This window comes from Carcharhinus amblyrhynchos, chromosome 12 (genome assembly GCF_965287045.1).
Source record: "Carcharhinus amblyrhynchos chromosome 12, sCarAmb.v2.hapA, whole genome shotgun sequence".
Lineage (NCBI taxonomy): Eukaryota > Metazoa > Chordata > Chondrichthyes > Carcharhiniformes > Carcharhinidae > Carcharhinus > Carcharhinus amblyrhynchos.
In genome coordinates this window covers 56010585-56032624 of record NC_137335.1, presented here as the reverse complement: position 1 = coordinate 56032624, position 22040 = coordinate 56010585, and the positions used below count along the sequence as shown (strand labels likewise).

The window sequence follows — 22040 nt, the reverse complement described above, 5'->3', positions numbered from 1 at the left end:
AAGCAATTTATATCAGCTAGGTATCACTCGTAATCAAACTAGCAAAAATAACATCTTGAAGCTTCAGATGGTCACTCTGACAACTTCAAACATATATATGTGATTATTTCCCTGCACAGCCAATTATTCGGCATGTATTAAACATGCAGCTTCATGGCTATATTTATTTTGTCTCACTGATCACATTTCGTACAGGTGATCGGAGAACCTGTTCGCTGAAATAATTGTTTATAAATATCATCCACTTTATAAAACAGTCAAAATGAGTAAGATTACACCAATTGCAAAATGTAAAGTTTATAACTTAGGAAGAGTCCTTTTTCACCGTAAACAAGGAACTGCATTTTATTTTAACTAGAGCAGGATGCCATCAGGACAGGAATTCACAAACACATATATCCTAAAACTATGACAAAGGTTTAAAAATAAGATCATGAACATGTGCACTCCTGCACTACCACACATGGATCTTGAGAGTCATATGGAGAGATGGGGTGGTCTTGTCTTTTTTTCAAAGGGGTACCAACATCTACCTTTAACAGAATATAGGTCAGCCAAACTGTGAGATTGGTGTCATGGAACAGTCCATTCACTGAAAGTTAGCGTACAGGACATACGGTATAGTTGGCTGAAAGGAAGCCCAGCTCTTTCATGCACAGTATCTCTTGATCAATTACCCAAATGATCCTTCTGATATCTGCAGGTAGATTGTTAATCTTGAAGATATTTAATATTTGGTGCTTTCTTAAGGAGCATATCTGCTCTTTGAATAAATTAGCATTATTGATAATTCTTTGAGTACATTGTACTAACAAACAGCCAGATTATCCTCTATCCATAGAGCCTTTCCCGAGTCTATTCCACAAATTTCTTGGGTACAGTAGACATTGAAAGATAGGGCAGATCAGACTGAACGCCCATAAAAAGGAACCTACCCACTTTTCCTCCATTTAAATTTATCAGTGAATCTTAATTCTCTTTGTGAATGCTAATCTTCTCCTGTTTTTCACCACTGAACTCTGACTTGGGTATAAAGTTGCCAACTCTGATGTCTACAACCCTGGAAATTAGACCATTGGTCATTTGATCACATGACATTCACCCACCACCAGCAAATCTTGTTTCATTTATTTTTGTTGAGTGCCTCAAAATCACTGAGCCCTGAATAAGGCATTTGACCTTTTGTTTTATAGTGAGATGAAAAAACTAATTTATAAAGCAAGGACAGAATACAAAAGTACAGGAAGACTTATGAAGGCCTGAATTTTCACAAGGCTGGAAGAGCTCTGCACCTTGGTCAAAATGGCACTGGAGCCCAAAGTGTTGTTAGGGATAGAATTCCAGTATTTTGCCCTAGCAGCAGTGAAGGAATGGAGATATATTTCCAAGTCACGATGATGAGTGACAGGAAGGGGAATGCTCAAGTTGATGACGTTCTCTGGCATTTGCTGCTCTTGTACTTCCGGATGGGAGTGGTCATGGGTTTGGAAGGTACTGCCCAAGGAGCAGACATGAAATTGTGTAAAAGCCTGCGCAAGTGTGGTGATTCTTTGGAATTCTCTATTCAGAGGGCTGTGAAAGGTTAATCATTGAGCAGGGCAACACAGAAATCAGTAGATTTCCAGATACCAATGACATCAAGAGAAATAGGTATAGCAACAGAAAATAGCACTGAAGGAGATGATCAGCTACGATTTAATTGAATGGTGGAGCAGGCTTGATGGGCTGAATGGCCTATTTCTATTCCTACGCTCCCATCTAGTTAGATAAATAGTTAACAGCAGTGGCAACAATCATCCCCATGACATTCCAGTTTCTAACTGGAGGGGATTTGTGGGCTTTCTATTGTGTCCTACTGTGCAGAATGGATTTTGATACTTTTTTGGGTCTTTTACATACACCAGTATTTCATGGTACCTTAATTTCCACAAGGCATTTGGTGGCACAGTGGTTAGTTACCACTGCTGCCTCACAGCGCTAGAGACCTGGGTTCAATTCTGGCTTTGGGTGACTGTGTGTTTGCATATTTTCCCCATATCTATATGTATTCCTCCGGGTGGTTTCCATCCACACCAAAGATGTGCGGGTTAGGTATATTGGCCATGCTAAATCTTCCCTAAGCGTACCTGAACTGGTGCCGGAGTGTGGTGAATCGGGGATTTTCACAGTAACTTCATTGCAGTGTTAATACAAGCCTACTTGTGATACTAATAAATAAACTTAAACTTTAAACACTATCAAATAACTTAAATAATGAGACTTATGGAGAAGGGTTCCATTCAAATGAATATTTTAAAATGACATAAAGGATAATTAGACGGTCAACGCAGGATTTGTCTTTTTGAAATCCAGCCTGTTTGTCTCTTACACAGAGGATGCTGAAAAACTCAGCAGGTCTGGCAGCATCTGTCGGGATACAAAGCTGAGTTAACGTCTCATGTCCTTTGGTTCTTCATCTTCTTTACTTTTTTTAATAAACTGTTTTACATTTTGTATTTAGAACACATAGGTCTTTCTCCATTGCCCTGTTTTGCTGCATCTTCTAATTGTATTGCTCAAGTTCAATGAGCTCTCTCTTTTTATGCCTGGTGTTCCTACTCTTTCTTTGTCAACCTCCACACACTGATTTTGTGCTTCCTACATGGATAATTGAATGGAAACAGGTTATTTGGCCCAACTGGTCTATGCTAGTGTTTATGCTTCACCTGCGCATCCTCCCACCCTACTTCATCTAACCCCACTTCCGAATGTTTCTATTTTTTTCTCCTTCATATACTTATAAAACTCCCCTTTAAAGACCTCTATGAAATTCTTCTCTACTCAAAGTGCCAGCAAGTTCCACATTCTAATCAGTCTCCTGGTAAAGAAATTTCTCGTGAATCTTATGTTTAATAGAATCAAAGAATCCTACAGTGCAGGAGGCGGCCATTCGGCCCATCAAGAGTGCACCACAATCCCACCCAGGCTCTATCCCCATAAGCCCACTTATTAACTCTGCTAACCTCCTGACACTAAGATGCAATTTAGCATGGCCAATCAACCAAACCTGCACAACTTTGGACTATGGGAGGAAACAAGAGCAGAGGAAACCCAGGCAGACAAGGGGAAAATGAACAAATTCCACATAGCAATCCAAGGCTGGAATTGAACCTGGGTCCTTGGCGGTGAGGCAGCAGTGCTCAGCACCGTGCCACCATGTCGCCCCAATGTTTGGGCTTTCAACATCTTCCATACATCAATCCCATTAAACACTTCATAATTTTAAGGCCTTCTACTTAGGATATCTCTCAGCCTTCATTTTTCTAGAGTAAAGAACTCCCATCTATTTAATTTTTCCTGACAATGAATAGCTTTCTATTATCCTTCTAATTACTTTTCGCACATTTCTCAGCAATTCCATATCCATTTTGTAATATAGAGATCAAAACTGCACACAATATTCCAAATGTTAACTGCTGTTGTTTAAATATTATTTAAGGCTTCCTTTTTCTCTCTTCCACTGTTAAGCTTTTCCTCCCATGTTTCTCCAGTGATCAACTCACTTAATCTGATTTGCTCGTGTTTTTTCTTTAACAAACATGGCAACAAATAAAGAAGGCAAAGAGCCAAAACCTCTGTCTTCACTAGATTTTTTAGGAATTTCTTATTCTTTGCTAAGAGTTAGCCGAAAGCTGGCTTTCACTTTGCTATGTTATATCAGCTTCACATTATATTGCTCAGCAGTTTTGCATCTCTTGATATAAAACTTCTAAAAATTCATTTATGGTATGTGGGCATCACTGGCTAGACCCTTCAGAAGGTAGTGGTGAGGTGCCACCTTGAACCGCTGCAGTCTCTGAGGAGTAGGTACACCCACAGTGCTGTTAGGAAGGAAATTATCCAGCAACAGTGAAGGAAGTCAAAATCGGAATTCATCCATTACTAAGTGATGATCTGACATTCTGTTGCTCCACCAATCACTTTGATGTCCAACAGCTTTTAAACTTGTACTGATGCCAATGTATTATCCAGAAGATCACTATTACATATCAAACCAAGAAGAATGATCCTGGGCTCAGACATGGAAAACTCTCCCATATACAGGTTTCTTACTTTTACTCAGCACAAGTTTTTTAGAAAAGAATCCCAAGGTGACAATTCAAATGTAGAGGCTGAAGTCAGATCTCATGCACTGGCTATCAGCTGCGACAAACTTTTAGCAGGGTCGTCACTTGTTACATGAGGAGGGCTGCCATTTCAGATAAGTTATCAGTAATGTGATAATATGAATCATGGAGTGTAGTATGTATGACAAGAATCTCAGAGATCCTATGAACCTCCTGCCAAAACACACAGTGAACGTGTGAAGAAAAGATGAGGGGCAATTTAACTTGTGATTCAAGCTGACAGACCAGACTTACTTAATCCTTTGTATGATCTCCTCATTAATGACACAGGGAAAGCACCTCAGCCTTGAACAGTTACAATCAAACTCAACCATGCAACTCAGTCAACTTAAGTTACTGCTTACACTTGGTCCAGTAGTGGATTTCTTCCTCTCTAGGCCCGCAAGTGGGCTTGCAGGCACATCTCCCTTGGAACCCACAGTGGTGCTACTTAATTTGCGAGCTATGTCTTTGTCCCAGTCTTCCTTCTGATCACCCTCCACACTGTTTGCTTGAGCTCGTTTAGTGTATGAGACAGCAGGAGGGATTGATGGGCCAGCTGCAAAACAGAAAAATAAAAGAAACAAATCAAATAAACTAATTTGACGCCAGTTGTGTAAAATTCCACACCTTTCCTTTTTAGCTGAACATGCTTTGAAGCGCGTCTAATTTACTACGATCAGACACTTGACAGCACACTGAGAAGCATAAACGAAGGTGACAGATAAGCAATGGAAAATAAAGACTATGAAGGCTAACTTCAAAAGATCTCTCTACCTCACCTCGATAAGAAAGGATGATTGAAAATAGATGATGGGCAGATGAAAACGTTGCACTGTCAGATTTGTGATAATAACATTTTATTCTTGGTAGCTTTTTGAAGTTATAACTATTATAATTAACTAAAACTGTACGAGTCAATCATCGCTATGAACTTCTCTTACAAAGCTACCTCTTCCCATTGTTGTCAATTGATACTTTGTGTATGAGTCAGGACTAGCAGGCAAGAAGAAAATATAGACCCACATACTAAAACAGAATTCAATCAGCTGACAAAAAGCAACGTACAGCAGGCCAATAAAAAATGGAGAAAGAAACTGTGCATACGATACCGGAGTTATTAACTATCTTCTTCTGGTTTGCTCTTTTTGTCCCCCCCATTTCATATTTTCTGGGGTTCTACTTATTTTTATGATCTGGTGTTTACTCCCCATCTCATTCAATTAACAAGAATTCTGTAACACGCAAGTCTCTGGAATTTAATTAGGTTTTAGGTATTCAGCAGTTACATCTTGAAGTAGATTCTCCCATTTATTTTTAATAAAAATCATGAAATCTACCAAAAGATAATTAAAAGTATCTTGGCAGAAGTCGAAGTTTTTTTCCGTTTATTGACTCAATTTCCCCGTGATGGAATTTACATTGTGAAAGCCAAGAGAGATTAGATATCCCCTGCAAGGATCGGCTCCTTTTTAAAAATTTAAGGAAGCAAAGTAATCAGCTAACATAAATTGGATACTGGGAAGTCCCAGCTTTAATTTGCAGATTGGTGCTGTAATGGCTAAGAAAGCACAAAAATGACACCAATGCTTTTCATGAACCACATTCAATTGGCTAATCAGGCTAGACATCAGGATGGTATTTTGTACATGTAAAGCAATGTGTCATGGCAAGTGTTTCCTTAGAAACTGGAGGCTGTGAAATTTCACTGGCAATTTTATAATGATCAATTCCAGCAACTCAAAGCGCCAACCATTTTCACAGCACAAATCATTAAGTAAACCTCCAGCTCCATTAAAAAAAGTCACATAAAGAACTAATTATACATGTTGGAAATCGGAACAAAATCAAAAAACTAGAGTGCACAACAGTGGAGCAGTCAGTATTGGAGGAAAAAAAGATAAAGTTCAGGCTCTTGTTTGAGCTGAATATTTTCATAATAGCTGCTGCTGAATGGCCTGTTGTGCACATTTTAAGTTTCTAATTTCAGTTCAACTTCAAACAAATTGAAATTCTTGGAATCTAAAGTAAAAGCTTATTTACTAGTCACAAGTAGGCTTACATTAACACTGCAATGAAGTTACTGTGAAAACCCTCTAGTCGCCACACTCCGGCACCTACTCAGGTACACTGAGGGCGAATTTAGCATGGCCAATGCAGATCTATGGCACAAACAATTTCAGATAACATTTCTTGAAACGAACTTCATTGAAATGACACAAAATGGTAGACACTGATTAAAAATATTTCACCAAATCATTTCAGTATTTATTTTTATATAAATTTTTTTCTATTCTGCTCCCCCCACCCAATGTGGGCAGGTAAATGGAAAAATAATGAAACAGAGGAATACCATTTTGCTTTGAGGCATCACATAATTTTAAATTCTCTACCAAATTCTGCAAAAAAAAAATGTTTGAAACTAAAGCACTGGCCATGTCTTCACTTTAAATAACTACCAAGCGTGAAAGGAAGAGGATGCATATTTGATGGAGTTTTTCTACTATTGTCTATACCCTAGCCTTCAAGGACAAAAGTGCTATGCAATGAGGTGTTGAATGTAATACCCAACATTTGAATCCCCAATTTGGGTCTTTATTTGTATGTTGCCTGGGCAATGGGCAGCATGGATTCATGAAGGGGAAGTTGTGTTTGACGAATTTACTGGATTTTTACGAAGATGTGACTAGAGCAGTTGACAGAGGGGAACCGATGGATGTGGCGTTTTTAGATTTCCAGAAGGCATTCGATAAGGCGCTTCACGAAAGGTTGCTGCAGAAGATTAGGGTACACTGAGCTGGGGGTAAAGTGTTAGCAATGGATTGAGGATTGGCTAACAGGAAGCAGAGAGTTGGAATAAATGGGTCCTTTTCTGGTTGGCAGTTGGTGACAAGTGGCGTGCCGCAGGGATCGGTGCTGGTGCCTCAACTGTTTACCATATATATATAGATGATCTGGAGGAGGGGACTGACTGTAGGGTAACAAAGTTTGCTGATGACACGAAGATGAGTGGCAAAGCGGCTTGTGTGGAGGACGCAGAAAGTCTGCAGAGGGATTTGGATAGGCTGAGTGAGTGGGCGAGGATCTGGCAGATGGAGTTTAACGTTGGCAAATGTGAGGTTATCCACTTTGGAAGAAATAATAGTAAAATGGAATATTATTTAAATGGTGAAAAATTATAACATGCTACTGTGCAGAGGGATCTGGGGTCCTTGTGCACGAATTGCACAGTCTGCAGGTGCAGCAGGTGATGTTGGAATGGAATGTTGGCCTTTATCGCGAAGGGGATAGAATATAAAAGCAGAGAAGTCTTGTTGCAACTGTACAAGTCATTGGTGAGGGCACAACCAGAGTAATGTGTGCAATTTTGGTCCCCTTATTTGCAAAAGGATATATTGGCCTTGGAGGGAGTACAGAGAAGGTTCACCAGGTTGATACTGGAGATAAGGGGGTTAGCTTATGAGGAGAGATTGAGTAGATTGGACCTGTACTCACTGGAGTTTAGAAGGCTGAGGGGTGATCTTATAGAGACATATAAGATAATGAAGGGGCTGATAGGATAGAGGTAGAGAGATTCTTTCCACTTAGAAAGGAAACCAGAACTAGAGGGCACAGCCTCAAAATAAGGGTGGGGGGTCAGTTTAGAACAAATGAGGAACTTCTCTCAGAGGGTAGCGAATCTCTGGAATTCTCTGCCCATTGAATTGGCAGCGGCTACCTCGTTAAATATGTTTAAGTCACGGGTAGATAGATTTCTGATCAATAAGGGAATTAAGGGTTATGGGGAGCAAGCGGGTAAGTGGAATTGATCCACTTCAGATCAGCCATGATCTTATTGAATGGTGGGGCAGGCTTGAGGGGCTAGATGGCCTACTCCTGCTCCTATTTCTTATGTTCTTAATCAGGTATTTTCCATTCAAACTGTTAATACCTTTCCGCTCCAAAAAGAAATGGATCATGAAGGATAATTGTTAATTAAATTTGATCTCTTTAGAGTCATTCATTAAAGGTTACCTATTCTAGATACATAAAACAGTGATGGAATGGCATTGTGGATTGGCAAATAGTGAAGAGATTATTTTGGGTGTTCCTACAGTACAAGCATTAAATGTTAAGATTTTCACTGCAAACAGGGTACAAAAACGCAAATAATAAACCTGGTCTATAAATAGTGCAGTATTGCTATGAAACAAACAACTGAACCAAATGAAATTTTGAAAAAAAAGAGAAGAATTTAGCCCAGTATGGCTCACTGCAGCACTGCACACTCAAAAACTGAAATGTGCAATGTTACTTTATGTGCTTGAATGTCATCCCCACCATGATCACTAAACCGCCGCTGTTTCTGATTCGCTGATATACTGCGTTGGACCTTCGAATGTGCCGGAGACTGTGTGGAGCTGTTGTTGAGGTCACTATTGGGTCGAGACCTTTGACACAGGTTACTACTGGATACAGATTCGCTGCCCTCAAACTGGAATGTTGAAAAACAGTAGTTAGAAATAATTCTTGAGAACTTACAAATCTCTTATTTTACTAAGTTTAGGCAAAAGTTTCGTTTTCACTGTTGTTCCCACTATTCAGAGTCACTAAACCAGGAAGGGTAATGAAAAGACGCATTTACCAGTCACACTGCACGTATTGTATTAAAAAACACACACATCATTCATTCCCATACAGTGTGGATGGACGAGTTCTATGCTGTTTATAGTGGACAATAAACTTTGGATGCTGACACTATTAGTATAAAGAAACATACCAGAACAACCAGCACATAGCAAATTCCCACAAACTGTTGTGAGATAAATTTGTTTTTAGTGACATAAAAGCAAAATATTGCAGATGACGGAAATCTGAAATAAAAACAGTGCTGGAAAAACTCCACAGGTTTGGAAGCACCTGTGGCGGGAGAAACAGAATTAGAAGTTTCAAGTCCAATATGTCATTACTTTGGAACAGTTTCCAAAGAACAGTCCGATTGGACTTGAAATGTTAACTCTGTTGCTGTCTCTGCAGAAGCTGCTAAACCTGAAGTTTTCTAGCACTTTGTTTTTATTGATGTTGTTGGAACATTGGTCAAAGCACCAGGAAAACTCCCCTACGCTTGTTCCTGTGGAGCAGCGTCGAGAGGCAGTGATTTCTGGGCGTGTGTGCAGGTCGCGAGTAAGGTACTTTTTCTTGTTTATATTTTTTAAACTTTTATTTCTAGTTTAAAGTCGCGAGTAGCGGTGGTTTTTTTTCTCTTTTTTTGAATTAGTTCGAAACCGGAAGTCGTCACTAGGACGCTTACCGGTATTTGTAGTTATTTTTTCGGGTCTCCGACCCTATAAATCGGCATGAAGAGGATACCTGATCCTCTGGTAGAGAATCCCACCCTCCCACCTCCTCTAACCTAATTATAAGTGTGTGGGAAGTTTTTTTTGTTGTTTTTTCTTTTCTGCTGGAAATTGTTTCAGGGATGGCAGTTCAGGCAGTAAGCTGCATGTCCTGTGGTATGTATGTGGTGAGGGAAATCAGTAGTGTTTCTGCTGATTTTACCTGTAGGAAGTGTATTCAATTGCAGCTTCTAGAGAAGCGTGTTAAGGAGCTGGAGTTGGAATTGGAGGAACTCCGGATAATTCGGGAGGCTGAGGCAGACATAGATAGGAGTTACAAGGAGATAGTCACTCCTAGAAATGAGTCTTGGGTAACTGCCAGGAAGAGGGGAAAGAAACAATTGGGGGGACAATCCCCTGGGGCTGTTCCCCTCCAAAATAGGTTTTCTGTCCTGGAGGCTACAGTTGAGAAGATATCAACTGGAGATTGCCAAAGGGAGCAGGTCTCTGGAGGTGAGCCTGTTGTGAAGGCTCAGGTGGTTAGGGGTTGTAAAAGATTGGGCCTAGTGATTGGGGACTCCACAGTTAGGGGGACGGATAGGAGAGTCAGAGGTAATGGTAGGGACTCAGGGCTGGTGTGTTGCCTCCCAGGGGCTGGGGTCTGGGATGTTTCAGAGAGGGTGTTTAGGACTCTTAAGGGTGAGGGGGATCAACCCCAAGTCATAGTTCATGTGGGGACGCATGACATAGGAAGGTTAAGGGAAGGGGATATTAAGCAGAAATTTATGGAGTTGGGGTGGAAACTTAAGGCCAAGTCGGACAGGGTGGTTATCTCGGGACTCTTGCCTGTGCCACGGGATAGTGTAGAGTGGAACAGGGAGAGGGAAAGTTTGAACTCGTGGCTGAGGGGATGGTGCAGGAGGGAGGGGTTCAGGTTCTTGAGCAATTGGGGCTCATTCTGGGGAAGGTGGGACCTCTACAGGAGTGATGGTCTACACCTGAATCAGAGGGGAACCAATATCTTGGGGGGAAAATTTGCTAAGGCTATGCAGGGGGGTTTAAACTGATTCAGAGGGGGGGTGGGGTCTTGAGTAGCAGGGGTGAAAGTGAGGGGGGCACAGATGGGGACTGCAATGAACGGCATCGTGGGGGTGAAGTGGAGCAGGGTTTGAAACGTGTATACTTTAATGCGAGGAGTATTCGCAATAAGGTGGATGAACTTGCAGCGTGGATCAGTACCTGGGACTTTGATGTTGTGGCCATTTCAGAGACATGGATAGAGCAGGGTCAGGAATGGTTGTTGCCGGTTCCGGGGTTCAAATGCTTCAGTAGGAGTAGAGAAGGAGGTAGAAGAGGGGGGAAGGGGTAGCATTATTAGTCAAGGATTGTATCACGGTGTCAGAGAGGAAGTTTGATGAGGACTTATCTGTTGAGGTAGTATGGGCTGAGGTTAGAAATAGGAGAGGAGAGGTCACCCTGTTGGGAGTCTTTCATAGACCTCCTAAAAGTTCTAGAGAGGTTGAGGAAAGGATTGCGGAGACGATCTTGGATAGGAGTGAAAGTAATAGGGTAATTGTTATGGGGGACTTTAACTTTACTAATATTGATTGGAATAGCTATAGTCTAACTCCTTAGAGGGGTCAGTTTTTGTACAAAGTGTGCAGGAGGGTTTCTTGACTCAGTATGTTGACAGGCCAACTCGAGGTGAGGCTATATTGGATTTGGTGCTGGGAAATGAGCCAGACCAGATGCTAGACTTGGAAGTGGGGGTGCACTTTGGTGATAGTGACCACAATTCGGTTACGTTCACCTTAGTGATGGAAAGGGATAGGCAGGAACCTCGGGTCAGTAGTTTTAGCTGGGGGAAGGGTAATTATGAGGCTATTAGGAGAGAATTAGGAAGCATAGGTTGGACTAGGAGACTACAGGGTCTCGGAACGTCCGAAATGTGGAGTTTTTTTCAAGGAGCAGCTGCTGCGAGTCCTTGATATGTATGTCCCTGTCAGGCAAGGAGGTATTGGTCGAGCTAGGGAACCGTGGTGCACTAGGAAAGTTGATTCGCTGGTTAAAAAGAAAAAGGAGGCTTATGTCCGGATGAGACTTGAGGGCTCAGATAGTGCACTAGAGAGCTTTAGATTGGCTAGGAGGGAGTTAAAGAGAGAGTTAAGAAGGGCTAAAAGAGGACATGAGAAGACTTTGGCTGATAGGATTAAGGAGAATCCTAAGGCGTTCTATAGATATGTTAAGAACAAAAAGGTTGGTTAGGGCAAGATAAGGGCCAGTTAGAGACAGCAGTGGGAATTTATGTGTGGAACCAGAAGAGGTTGGAGAGGCATTGAACCAATATTTCTCTTCGGTGTTCACGCAGGGGGACATAAATGTAGCTGAGGAGAACACTGGGTTACAGGGTTGTAAACTGGACAGTATTGCAGTTGACAAGGAGGATGTGCTAGTTATTCTTGAGGGTTTGAAAATAGATAAGTCCCCTGGGCCGGACGGGATTTACCCTAGGATTCTCTGGGAGGCAAGGGAGGAGATTGCAGAGCCTCTGGCTCTGATCTTCAGGTCGTCGTTGGTCACCGGTATAGTGCCAGAAGATTGGAGGTTAGCGAATGTTGTCCCATTGTTTAAGAAGGGGAACAGAGACTTCCCCGGGAATTATAGACCGGTGAGTCTTACTTCTGTTGTGGGTAAGGTTTTAGAAAAAATTATTAGGGATAGGAGTTATAGTTATTTGGAGAGTAATGAAATGATTAGAGATAGTCAGCATGGTTTTGTGGAGGGTAGGTCGTGCCTTACTAACCTTATTGAGTTTTTTGAGAAAGTGACCAAAGAGGTGGATGGGGGTAAGGCAGTTGACGTGGTGTATTTGGACTTTAGTAAGGCGTTTGATAAGGTTCACCATGGAAGCCTTCTGCAGAAATTGCAGATGTATGGGATTGAGGGTGATTTAGGAAATTGGATTAGGAATTGGCTGGCGGATAGGAGACAGAGGGTAGTGGTTGATGGTAAGTATTCGACATGGAGTTCAGTTACGAGTAGTGTGCCTCAGGGATCTGTTTTGGGGCCACTGCTGTTTGTAATTTTTATAAATGATCTGGATGAGGGTACAGCTGGGTGGATTAGTAAATTTGCTGATGACACCAAAGTTGGAGATGTGGTAGATAGTGAAGAGGGGTGTCTTAGTCTACAGGGAGACTTGGTCAAGTTGCAGAGCTGGGCCAAGAGGTGGAGGATGGAGTTTAATGCGGAAAAGTGTGAGGTAATTCACTTTGGCAGGAATAATGGATGTGTAGAGTCCTAACGGTAGGACTCTGAATAGTGTGGATGAACAGAGGGATCTAGGTGTATGTGTACATAGATCCCTGAAAGTTGGGAATCAAGTAGATAAGGTTGTTAGGAAGGCATACGGTGGGTGTCTTGGCGTTTATTGGTAGGGGGATTGAATTTAAGAGCCGCAGCGTCATGTTGCAACTGTACAAAACTCTGGTGCGTCCGCACTTGGAGTATTGTGTGCAGTTCTGGTCCCCACATTATAGGAAGGATGTGGAGGCTTTGGAGAGGGTGCAGAGGAGGTTTACCAGGATGTTGCCTGGTATGGAGGGGAGGTCCTATGAGGAGAGACTGAGGAATTTGAGGTTGTTTTCATTAGAAAGAAGGCGGCTGCGAGGGGACCTTACTGAAACATATATGATCAGAGGTTTGGATAGGGTGGACAGTGATTGCCTTTTTCCTCGGATGGAGAAAGCTAGCATGAGGGGGCTTGGCTTTAAATTAAGGGGTGGTAGTTATAGGACGGATGTCAGGGGTAGGTTCTTTACCCAGAGGGTGGTGAGGGATTGGAATGCCCTGCCTGCTGCAGTTGTGGATGTGCCTAGTTTGGGGGCGTTTAAGAGATCTGTGGATAGGTTTATGGATGGAAAGGGTTTGGTTTAGGTTAGAGGGTCATTGTTTTTTAACTGGTCGGCGCAACATCGTGGGCCGAAGGGCCTGTTCTGCGCTGTAATGTTCTATGTTCTACTTCTTCAAATAGTAGAACAGGATCTTTTATGTCCAGCTGAGTGAGAAGACCAGACCTCTTTGTCATGATTGATCTAAAAAAAAACCATTCTACTAACAGTTCAACACCCTTTACTACATTAAAGTGTCAGCCTAGATTGTGTTTTCAAAGTTCCTGAAGTGGAGCTTGTGATAATCTTCTGATCTGGTAACTGCTACCACCGGATCAAAGCTGAAACTTGACTGGAATCACCTGTAGGCTAGAGTGGATAGACAAGGCAGTCTTTCATCTTTGAAAGGCATTAATAAATTAGTTGAATTTTACGAAAAACTGCACTGCAGCAGTTACCAACGCTCCTTTGACTTCACCTCCCAAGCCCACGACGTCTCCCACCTGGAAGGACAGGGGCAGCAGACGTATGGGAACACCACCATCTGCAAGTTCCCATCCGAGTCAGAAACCATCCTGACCCGGAACTATATCATCATTCCTTTACATCACTGGATCAGTATCCAGGAACTCCTTTCCTAACAACACTGTTCTTATACCCCATTGACTGCAGTAGTTCAACAAAGCAGCACGCCGTTGTCTTTTCAATAGCAAGAGTGAGCAATAAATGCTGGACTAGCCAGCAATGGTCACACCCTATGAATGAATATGAAAAAAAACAGTTGATCAGATAGACAAAATAACCAATGACAAAATGATGTGGTGGTCAACTGTCCAGCTGACCCTGCATAAATGGAAAGCAGATGGGGATTGTGGGGAGCCTGTGTGGCCTGAATGGTGTGTAATTAAGTTTCTTTATTAAATCTATTTCTTTGATTTACTTTGTGAAGTTAGTTCTTTTATTGCTTACAACTGAGGTATCCCTACTGCTGTATGAACATCATGCAATTTGCCATGTGCTATTTAAATATGATCGCTATGAACTGGCCACAAAAAACTCCAGACATTTCCTAGAATGAAGTTGTTTTGCCAGTGCAAAAGATTTCGAGTTGGCAGTAATTTTCTGTCTGTTTCTGGTATGAGTGAGGCACGAGGTCTAAATGAGGGAAGGAAGCACATCTTATGGGCACTGGTAAGAAAGGTCATCGTCATACTTGAGAAGATCTAGGTGGAAATGTTCTAAACGTTGGTTCTGGTAATGCTTCACAAACGTCTGTGGATTCCCTGGGGGCAAGCAGCATTGTGGCTTCCGCACTGCCCAGAGAGTCTGAACTGTCTTGATATAGAATTGTGCAGTAGTACAGAAGACAGCCTCGGCTACCAAGCCAGGAGCCAGCTGTGGAGTCTTTGTATGCACATATACACACACACGCACGCATGTCCCAACCGTTTTCATGCAACCAAATGTTACAAAATTTGAATTGAATATTAAGAAGCTTGCCTCTGGAGGTTTCCTGCCTAATAACAGGTAACAAGCCATAACTTCGTCATACTTCTGCCCCACCAGGGATTCTGTAATTTCTTCTCTTGGGAAGCCCATAGTGACCATCGTTTCTGTAAATATCAATGTGAAACTTAAAAGGAGGAAGATTCCACCTTCTGTGTTAGTGAATGCAATGAAACATCATCAAAAGCCCCATAAATGCAGCAAAATAACTCCCTGGTCACGGTGGTGGCACAATTAACATATGGACATCCTAAGACTTGCTAAAATAAAACTCTTTCCTTGGGTCCCCCTCATGTTTTGCACTTGATGCAAATGATATAAGGATAATTAGATGCTGTTAATGCATTTCAAAGCATCAGCAAGAGCAAGCCCAAATCACTCATGCAAAATTAATAGCCTTACCTATTCGTTTGGGATCACTATAGTCAGGTTCTGGTTCACTGTATGGTTTCAATTCCTCCTCCTCAAAACCAACATTCATCCATCGGTCCTTCATGATTTGCTGTTTTAAAAGAACTTCACGTCAATAATTTGCCAATTGAGGTGTGGATGAAATTCAAACCCAAGATATATACATATATGTTATATACTTTTTAAGTTGCAGGTTTAAAAAATAGTCCTCTGAAGAATCCCACTTACTTCCAAGCTGCCTCGTTTGGCAGGATTTAATACCAGGAGTTTCTTGAGCAAGTTTTCACAGTCTGTTGACATATAAAAAGGAATTCGGTATTTGCCCCGCAATACCCTTTCCCTTAGTTCCTAGGAGGAGGGAATGAATAGGAGAAATCAGAATGCGTGCTCTGCACAAGACTGAATCAGGTTAGGTCCTGAAACTTTCTTAAAAAACAACCTCAAGGTGTTAAGAAAAAGCTCAGTGTTTATGAAGTTTTTATAGGATGCAGATTTTGAACAAGTGGACACATATGATGAAAGCCTAATTTAGGACCTTTTGGTACAGAAATTATAAAAACATTCAAGATATTGTCAAAAAAATCTAGGATCTAATAACAAGGGAATAACAGATGTACTCTCCTGCTTTTGTGTTTTTTTATGCGGTAAAAGAGAGGCTGCGGCGAATTAAATTCCAACACTGTTGCACAATCTTCTTTTCCAGTAGTAAAGTTTAAAGTGATCCATTTTAAAAACATTGATGGCTTTTACTAAGCCAAGCAGCCTACCATTCCACTCTCTTACACAATAAACTTCTGAAACAAACTCAGCAACTTAGATATTTATGGGGTAAGTGAGCGAGGGGGCGTAGGGGAGTAGAAACAAGAAGTAGTAGGCCATTCGGTCCTTCAAGCCAGCTTCACCATTCCTTATGATCATGGCTGATCTTCAAATTCAATATCCTGATTTCACACCCCCCCCTCCCCCCAACTTCCAATATCCCTTTAGCCCCCAGATCAAATCTAATTTCTTCTTGAGATCACACAATGTTTTGGCCCCAACTACTCAAGGCCATAGGAGGAAAGAAACTTGGAGGTGTGAAAGAGAGGATGCTGATGGGAGGGAGAGAGGTTAGAGATCAGGGCTGGGGCAGCTGGGAGGAGAGGTCACTGATTGAGGTGAAAAGGAGGGAGAGACCTTGAATGACAGACAGGAGACAGAAGCTCCATTGGAGGGTCAGAGAGCTCTCCCACTCCTCCTGCCAAAAAGGAATACTATAAAAGACCCTAAGTTCTCGAGTCAGCAAGATCCTTCTCTCTTTCCAATCCCTGGGAAACCCATGCGATAATTGTAATTTTAAAATCAGGCTCCCAACTGTGGTATGGTAACCTGATATGGGACCCACCTTTCCAAGGCGCAATACTGACCTGCTACAAAAACAGCAATGGGATACAAAATGCAGAGGAGGGAGACTGGTTCCCTACTTTTAAATTTTCAACCCTTCTCCTTCCTATTGCATGCGAGAGAGACAGTCTTATTGAGGTATAAGTGGAAGTACAAGCTTCTCATTGAAATGTAAGCCACTGCAGAACAGGTCCAAATGTAAAGCTGAGCAGTGGAACATTTTACAACAGTGTTGCCTGATTCATGATTCATTTATTGATTTGACATTTTTGTTTAAAAGTACCAATGGACCCACAATTGATATCTCTTATGACATTCTATTCAGCAAGTACGAGAAAGTCAAAACCAGTAAACAAAATGACCTCATGAAAGGATGTTCTCAGTAAAATTTAAAGGAAACAAACCAACAAGTAAATAATTAGAAAAGTTAATGGAATGTTATTGTTTATTGCGAGAGGAATTGGAAAAATAGAGAGGTAATGCTTCAGTTGTACAAGACACTGATACAACCACATTTGTGTACTGAACTGGTCTCCTTATTTAAGGAGAATGTAACTGCATTAGAAGTTAGGAAAGGTTTACTAGACTAATAACAGGAATTGCTCCGCTATCTTATGAGGAAAAGTTGGTCAAGTGGTATGTTGGCCTTCATTGTGAGAGGTTTTAAGTACAGGAGCGGGGATGTGTTGTTGGAATTATGCAGGGCCTTGGTGAGACCTCACCTAGAGTATTGTGTGCAGTTTTGGTCCCCTTTTTCGAGGAAGGATGTTCTTGCTCTCAGGGGATTGCAGCGAAGATTTACCAGGCTGATTCCAGGGATAGTGGGACTGCTGTATGAGGAGAGACTGAATAAGTTAGGATTGTTTTCATTGGAGTTCAGACAAATGAGAGGGGAGCTCAGAGAGACTCATAAAGAGTCTTACAGAACTAGACAGGGTGAATGCAGGGATGATGATCGCGGTGGTGGAGGAGTCCAGAACCAGGGTCACAGTCTAAGGATTCAGGGTAGACCATTTAGGATGGAGGTGAGGAGACATTTCTTCACCCAAAGAATGGTGAGCCTGTGGAATTCATTACCACAGGAAGTAGTTGATGCCAAAATATTGAATATATTCAAGAGGCAGCTCGATGTAGCACTTGGGGCAAACGGGATCAAAGGTTACAGGAAAAAAATAGGATTAGGCTATTGAGTTGGACAATCAGCCATGATTGTGATGAATGGAGGAACAGGTTCGAAGAGCCAAATGGCCTCCTCCTGCTTCTATCTTCCATGTTTCTAAGCAAGCCAGGCTTGAATACACTGGAGTTTAGAAAAGTAAGAGGTGATTTGATTGAAACATACAAGATGCTGAGGGGTCTTCAAAGGATGGATGTGGAGAAGATGGTCCCTCTTGAGAGGGGATCTAGAAGTTGGGGGTCACTGTTTAAAAAAGAAAGGGTTATTTAAGGTAGGAATGAAGACAATTTTCTCAAAGCTATAAAGTCTTCCGAATTCCCTTCCTCAAAAGGCAGTGGAAGCAGAAACTTTGAATATTTTTTAAGGTAGAGATCGATAGCTTCTTGATAAGCAAGAGGATGAAAGGTTATTGGCAGTGGGCATGAGGGCAAATCAGATCAACCATGATCTTATTGAGTGGTGGAGCAGGACCAAGGGGTTGTGTGGCCTGTCCCTGCTCTTAATTCATATGTTCAAATGCAAGTCAAACTTTCTATCAAAGATAACACCAACAATCAAAATAAAAGGGGCTGCTTCAAAAGTTTTTCTAACATTTTATCTAAAAACATTTGCTGTGGAAGAGGAAAAGGTGCCAGGCCTCTTTAGATTATTGTTAGCCCACTTAGCGAAGCAGTCACATACTCCTCTACCTCAATCTTAACAGGACCATTGGGGAGAGGGCTGAAATAGAGAAATGTATCCCTATAGAAAGAGGGGTAAAATACACCCAAAGGCTTGAAAATTATATCTGGCTTTCACGTGCCTCCCAGTCACTCTCTAAAAGGCAGCATAATTGGTCCAAGAACTAGACATTGCATCAGCACCTTACTTCAGGTAAACCGCACACAATGGAAAATTTAAAACAGGCAATAACATTTTGAAAAAGGATTACCTTTAAATTTTGGCCATCAAATGGCAAAGAGCCACTAACTAGAGTGTAAAGGATGACACCGAGACTCCAGACATCCACCTCCGGGCCATCATACTTCTTTCCTTGGAAAAGCTCTGGAGCAGCATATGGTGGACTTCCACAGAATGTGTCTAATTTGTTACCAATTGTAAATTCATTACTAAAGCCAAAGTCTGCAATTTTTATATTCATATCTGCATCAAGAAGCAAATTTTCTGCCTAAAGAAAGGAAGCATCAAATATTTATTTTTGTGAATTTCTGAAAAGTTCATTTAACTATTTAATGAACCAAACCTCAATCCACTGCAGTTGTAAGCACAAGAAGCAGCACTACAGGAAAATACCCTTCGCTTTCAAGTACCTTGAGATCCCTATGTACAATATACTTCTGATGACAGTATTGTACGGATGAAACAATCTGAAACACAAAAATCAGAACAATTCAATAGTGTTTACAATGCACATATGCTGCATGTCATTCTGTAGAGGCTAGAGCAATACGTTACATAAAATATAGAAATCAGTAACGCAAGGCTGTGCAAGTTATAGCACTAGCAAAAATCTACCCTGCCAAGGTGAAGAGAACGTCTGTAAAAGTAAAGCGTAATATAATGTAGCTGCTGAATTTTAAAAAAAAATCTTTCCTAGGATCTCATCTATCTCAAAAGATTTACAGAATAAATAATATACAAGATTGCAATGCTTATCTCCTTAATTTTAAGTTTCATGGAATTTGAGCAATGAATTTCATATCCCAAGCCTCGAATATATACTAAAACCTTAAAACAAAACTGAGTACAAGCTCATGGTGATCATTTTAATTGCGAATTTTTAAAGTGTGTTCTGCAATATATGCAAAACATTCATTTCACCCCCTAGAAATAAAATCTAATCAAGTTTTGATTTTGTTTGCACATACAATGTCCTATGAATCAAATGCAAAGTGCATTAATTATACAGTGAGAATACAATTATTTAAACTTAATTAGAATTCTGATCAGTAATAGACCCTCAATTAATTACAGGATCAATACACCAATGGAAAGTATGTGGGTGCCTTTCATGTCCTCAAGTTTCCCAAAATATTTCTCAGTCAATCATTTGCTTTTGAGGTGTAGTAATGGTACTTTGTGAGAAAATACAGCAGCAGGTTGATGCACAGATACAATTAATTGAATAGCTAGTTTAACGTCAGTGATGAAAACTGATAAAGAACACTACATTCTTCCACTTGTTGTCTCTCCCTTTTCACAGGTTTTCTTCATCATATGTTCACTAAACAGGCAAACAAAGCCTTGGTTTAACATCTTGCTTCAAAAGTTGCACCATGAACAATGCAATACACTTTAACTGCTGCACTCAAGTCTCAGTTTAGATTATGCACTTTCATCCTGGAGTTGGGCTTACATCTATGATCTTCAGATTAAGACGGTAGTGCTGCCACAGAGCCATTTTGCAACTTAGTCAAATTCAGTTTGTAATTCTCTTAGATGTTGTGGCAGAGACTGGAAATTTCCTGTCCTAATTCAGGATGGAAGAGAAGTGGAACAACAAACAAAACTGCTACCAGATGAGGCCAACTGCCATTTTTCATGATCTGGGCTGGGAAGGGAGATGCGCCTTTTAACCTGCCCACTCCACCCTGTCTCCAATCTGCCTAACTGGGTAGCAGACCCATCTCCAAGTCAAACAGGGCCCTGAAACCCAAAAATTCTGCTTCTATTGCAGGCTAGCTTTGGTTCCTGATATGAAATTGAACCTGCCTCTGGAGAAGAAAATCTGCCCATAATGTTGGCCACATTCTTTGTATTATTTATTCACCCAACCAAATATTACAATAAAGCTATGACAATCCTGGTAGTGAAATAAATAATTTCACAATATGCGACACTTAACGAGGCCATTCAGTTTGCTCTGCCCGTGCAAGTTCCATATCAAAACTATGCACTTTAAAACCATTTTTATGCTCTTTTTCTATCCCCTTTTAATCTTCAAAATGTTTCATCCTTTCTTAAATGTCATCACTGACTTATCCTCAGTAACCACTCAGTAATGCATTCGACATTCCAATTATCCCTTAGATAAAAACATCTCTTTCTTAATATCTACAGCACTAAAACTAAATTTACAAACTACTACCAATTTATTGACCACTGGGGATGATCTTGCACTAGTTACTTCAAAACCTTTCCAAATTTTAAACAATTTCCTTTTACTTAATACCTTTTTATTTCATGGAATAATTTTTCAAGTTTATCATAATCACAGATCCACTACCAAGGATGAAATTACATGCTACACTCTTTTCCAATGGCCTATGATAGCAGGCTGAATTTCATCCTTGAGATATTTCCAGGCTCTGCCCACCATCCCGAGAAGGAATTGCCCTCAAAAGGTGGAATCTTCATTGCAGGGTTCAGTCAATATCAGAAACCACAAACCCTTGAAAGCACTTAGCTCACTGCAAATAAACACTGATTGATAGCAGAGATCAGAGACTGAGCTGTCGATCAAGCGATGTTTTTTTCTGGAACACAGCTGTTTCAACAAGAATAATGGATGCCTGGCTCCCAGTCACTTTTATTGACACTTTAAAGCATCTGAATGATTGGCACTTTTATTGCTTTGGAGAGAACTGAAACTTACTTGGCAAGATAATGAATGGAAAAGAAAGAAAAGCAGAATGATTGCAAAGATAAAAAAAGCCACCAAAGCTTTTCTTTCCAAAAAGGGAATTTATTTAGTTTTGCACATTTGTATCAAAACAAATCTATTACAAGCCTTAATGAACATAAGGATAAAGTCAAATTCTTTCGCAGTTACACTCAACTCACCTGCCGAAACTTTGCCCTAGCTTCTTTTTCTTTCATTCTTCCATGTGCAACTAGATAATCAAAAACTTCTCCTGCATTGGAAAGAGATAAAAAAAAAGGCATATTTACCAAATGTGTAGTCTAATGGTACATTTCATCCTAAACCAGTGCACTTTTCTTTGCAAATGAACTTTGTAAAACACAGTTCCTTATCATAATTACTGACACAATCCATATTTTCCATAGCCTACACATATGTTAATACAGTCATCACGTTTATGAAGGAAGGTCACATCTCTGTATTTTAGATTGTGGAACAAACATAAAACTTTTAAGAGTAATGGAGATACATAACAGATTCAATTATGGAAAGAAATCTGCAGATAAAGCTGCAAGGAGGCGGCATGGTGGCTAAGTGGTTAGCACTGCTGTCTCTTAGCAGCAGGTACCC

General features: G+C 40.9%; 1 protein-coding gene across 4 annotated transcripts in view; it reads right to left on the bottom strand.

Moving 5' to 3' along the window:
• mark1 (MAP/microtubule affinity-regulating kinase 1) overlaps positions 1-22040 on the bottom strand; it is a 175545-nt gene that overhangs the window by 22322 nt on the left and 131183 nt on the right. For 3 of the 4 annotated variants that reach the window (XM_080200554.1, XM_080200556.1, XM_080200555.1), the window contains exons 6-13: positions 21611-21681; positions 19138-19194; positions 18759-18995; positions 15496-15615; positions 15259-15358; positions 14851-14963; positions 8466-8619; positions 4511-4704 (exon numbers count right to left, since the gene is read on the bottom strand). In XM_080200554.1, the coding sequence (XP_080056680.1) occupies positions 4511-4704; positions 8466-8619; positions 14851-14963; positions 15259-15358; positions 15496-15615; positions 18759-18995; positions 19138-19194; positions 21611-21681 (1046 nt within the window). Of the gene's footprint in view, positions 1-4510; positions 4705-8465; positions 8620-14850; positions 14964-15258; positions 15359-15495; positions 15616-18758; positions 18996-19137; positions 19195-21610; positions 21682-22040 lie in introns of those variants that run through there. The other variant, XM_080200557.1, reaches the window with a different exon arrangement.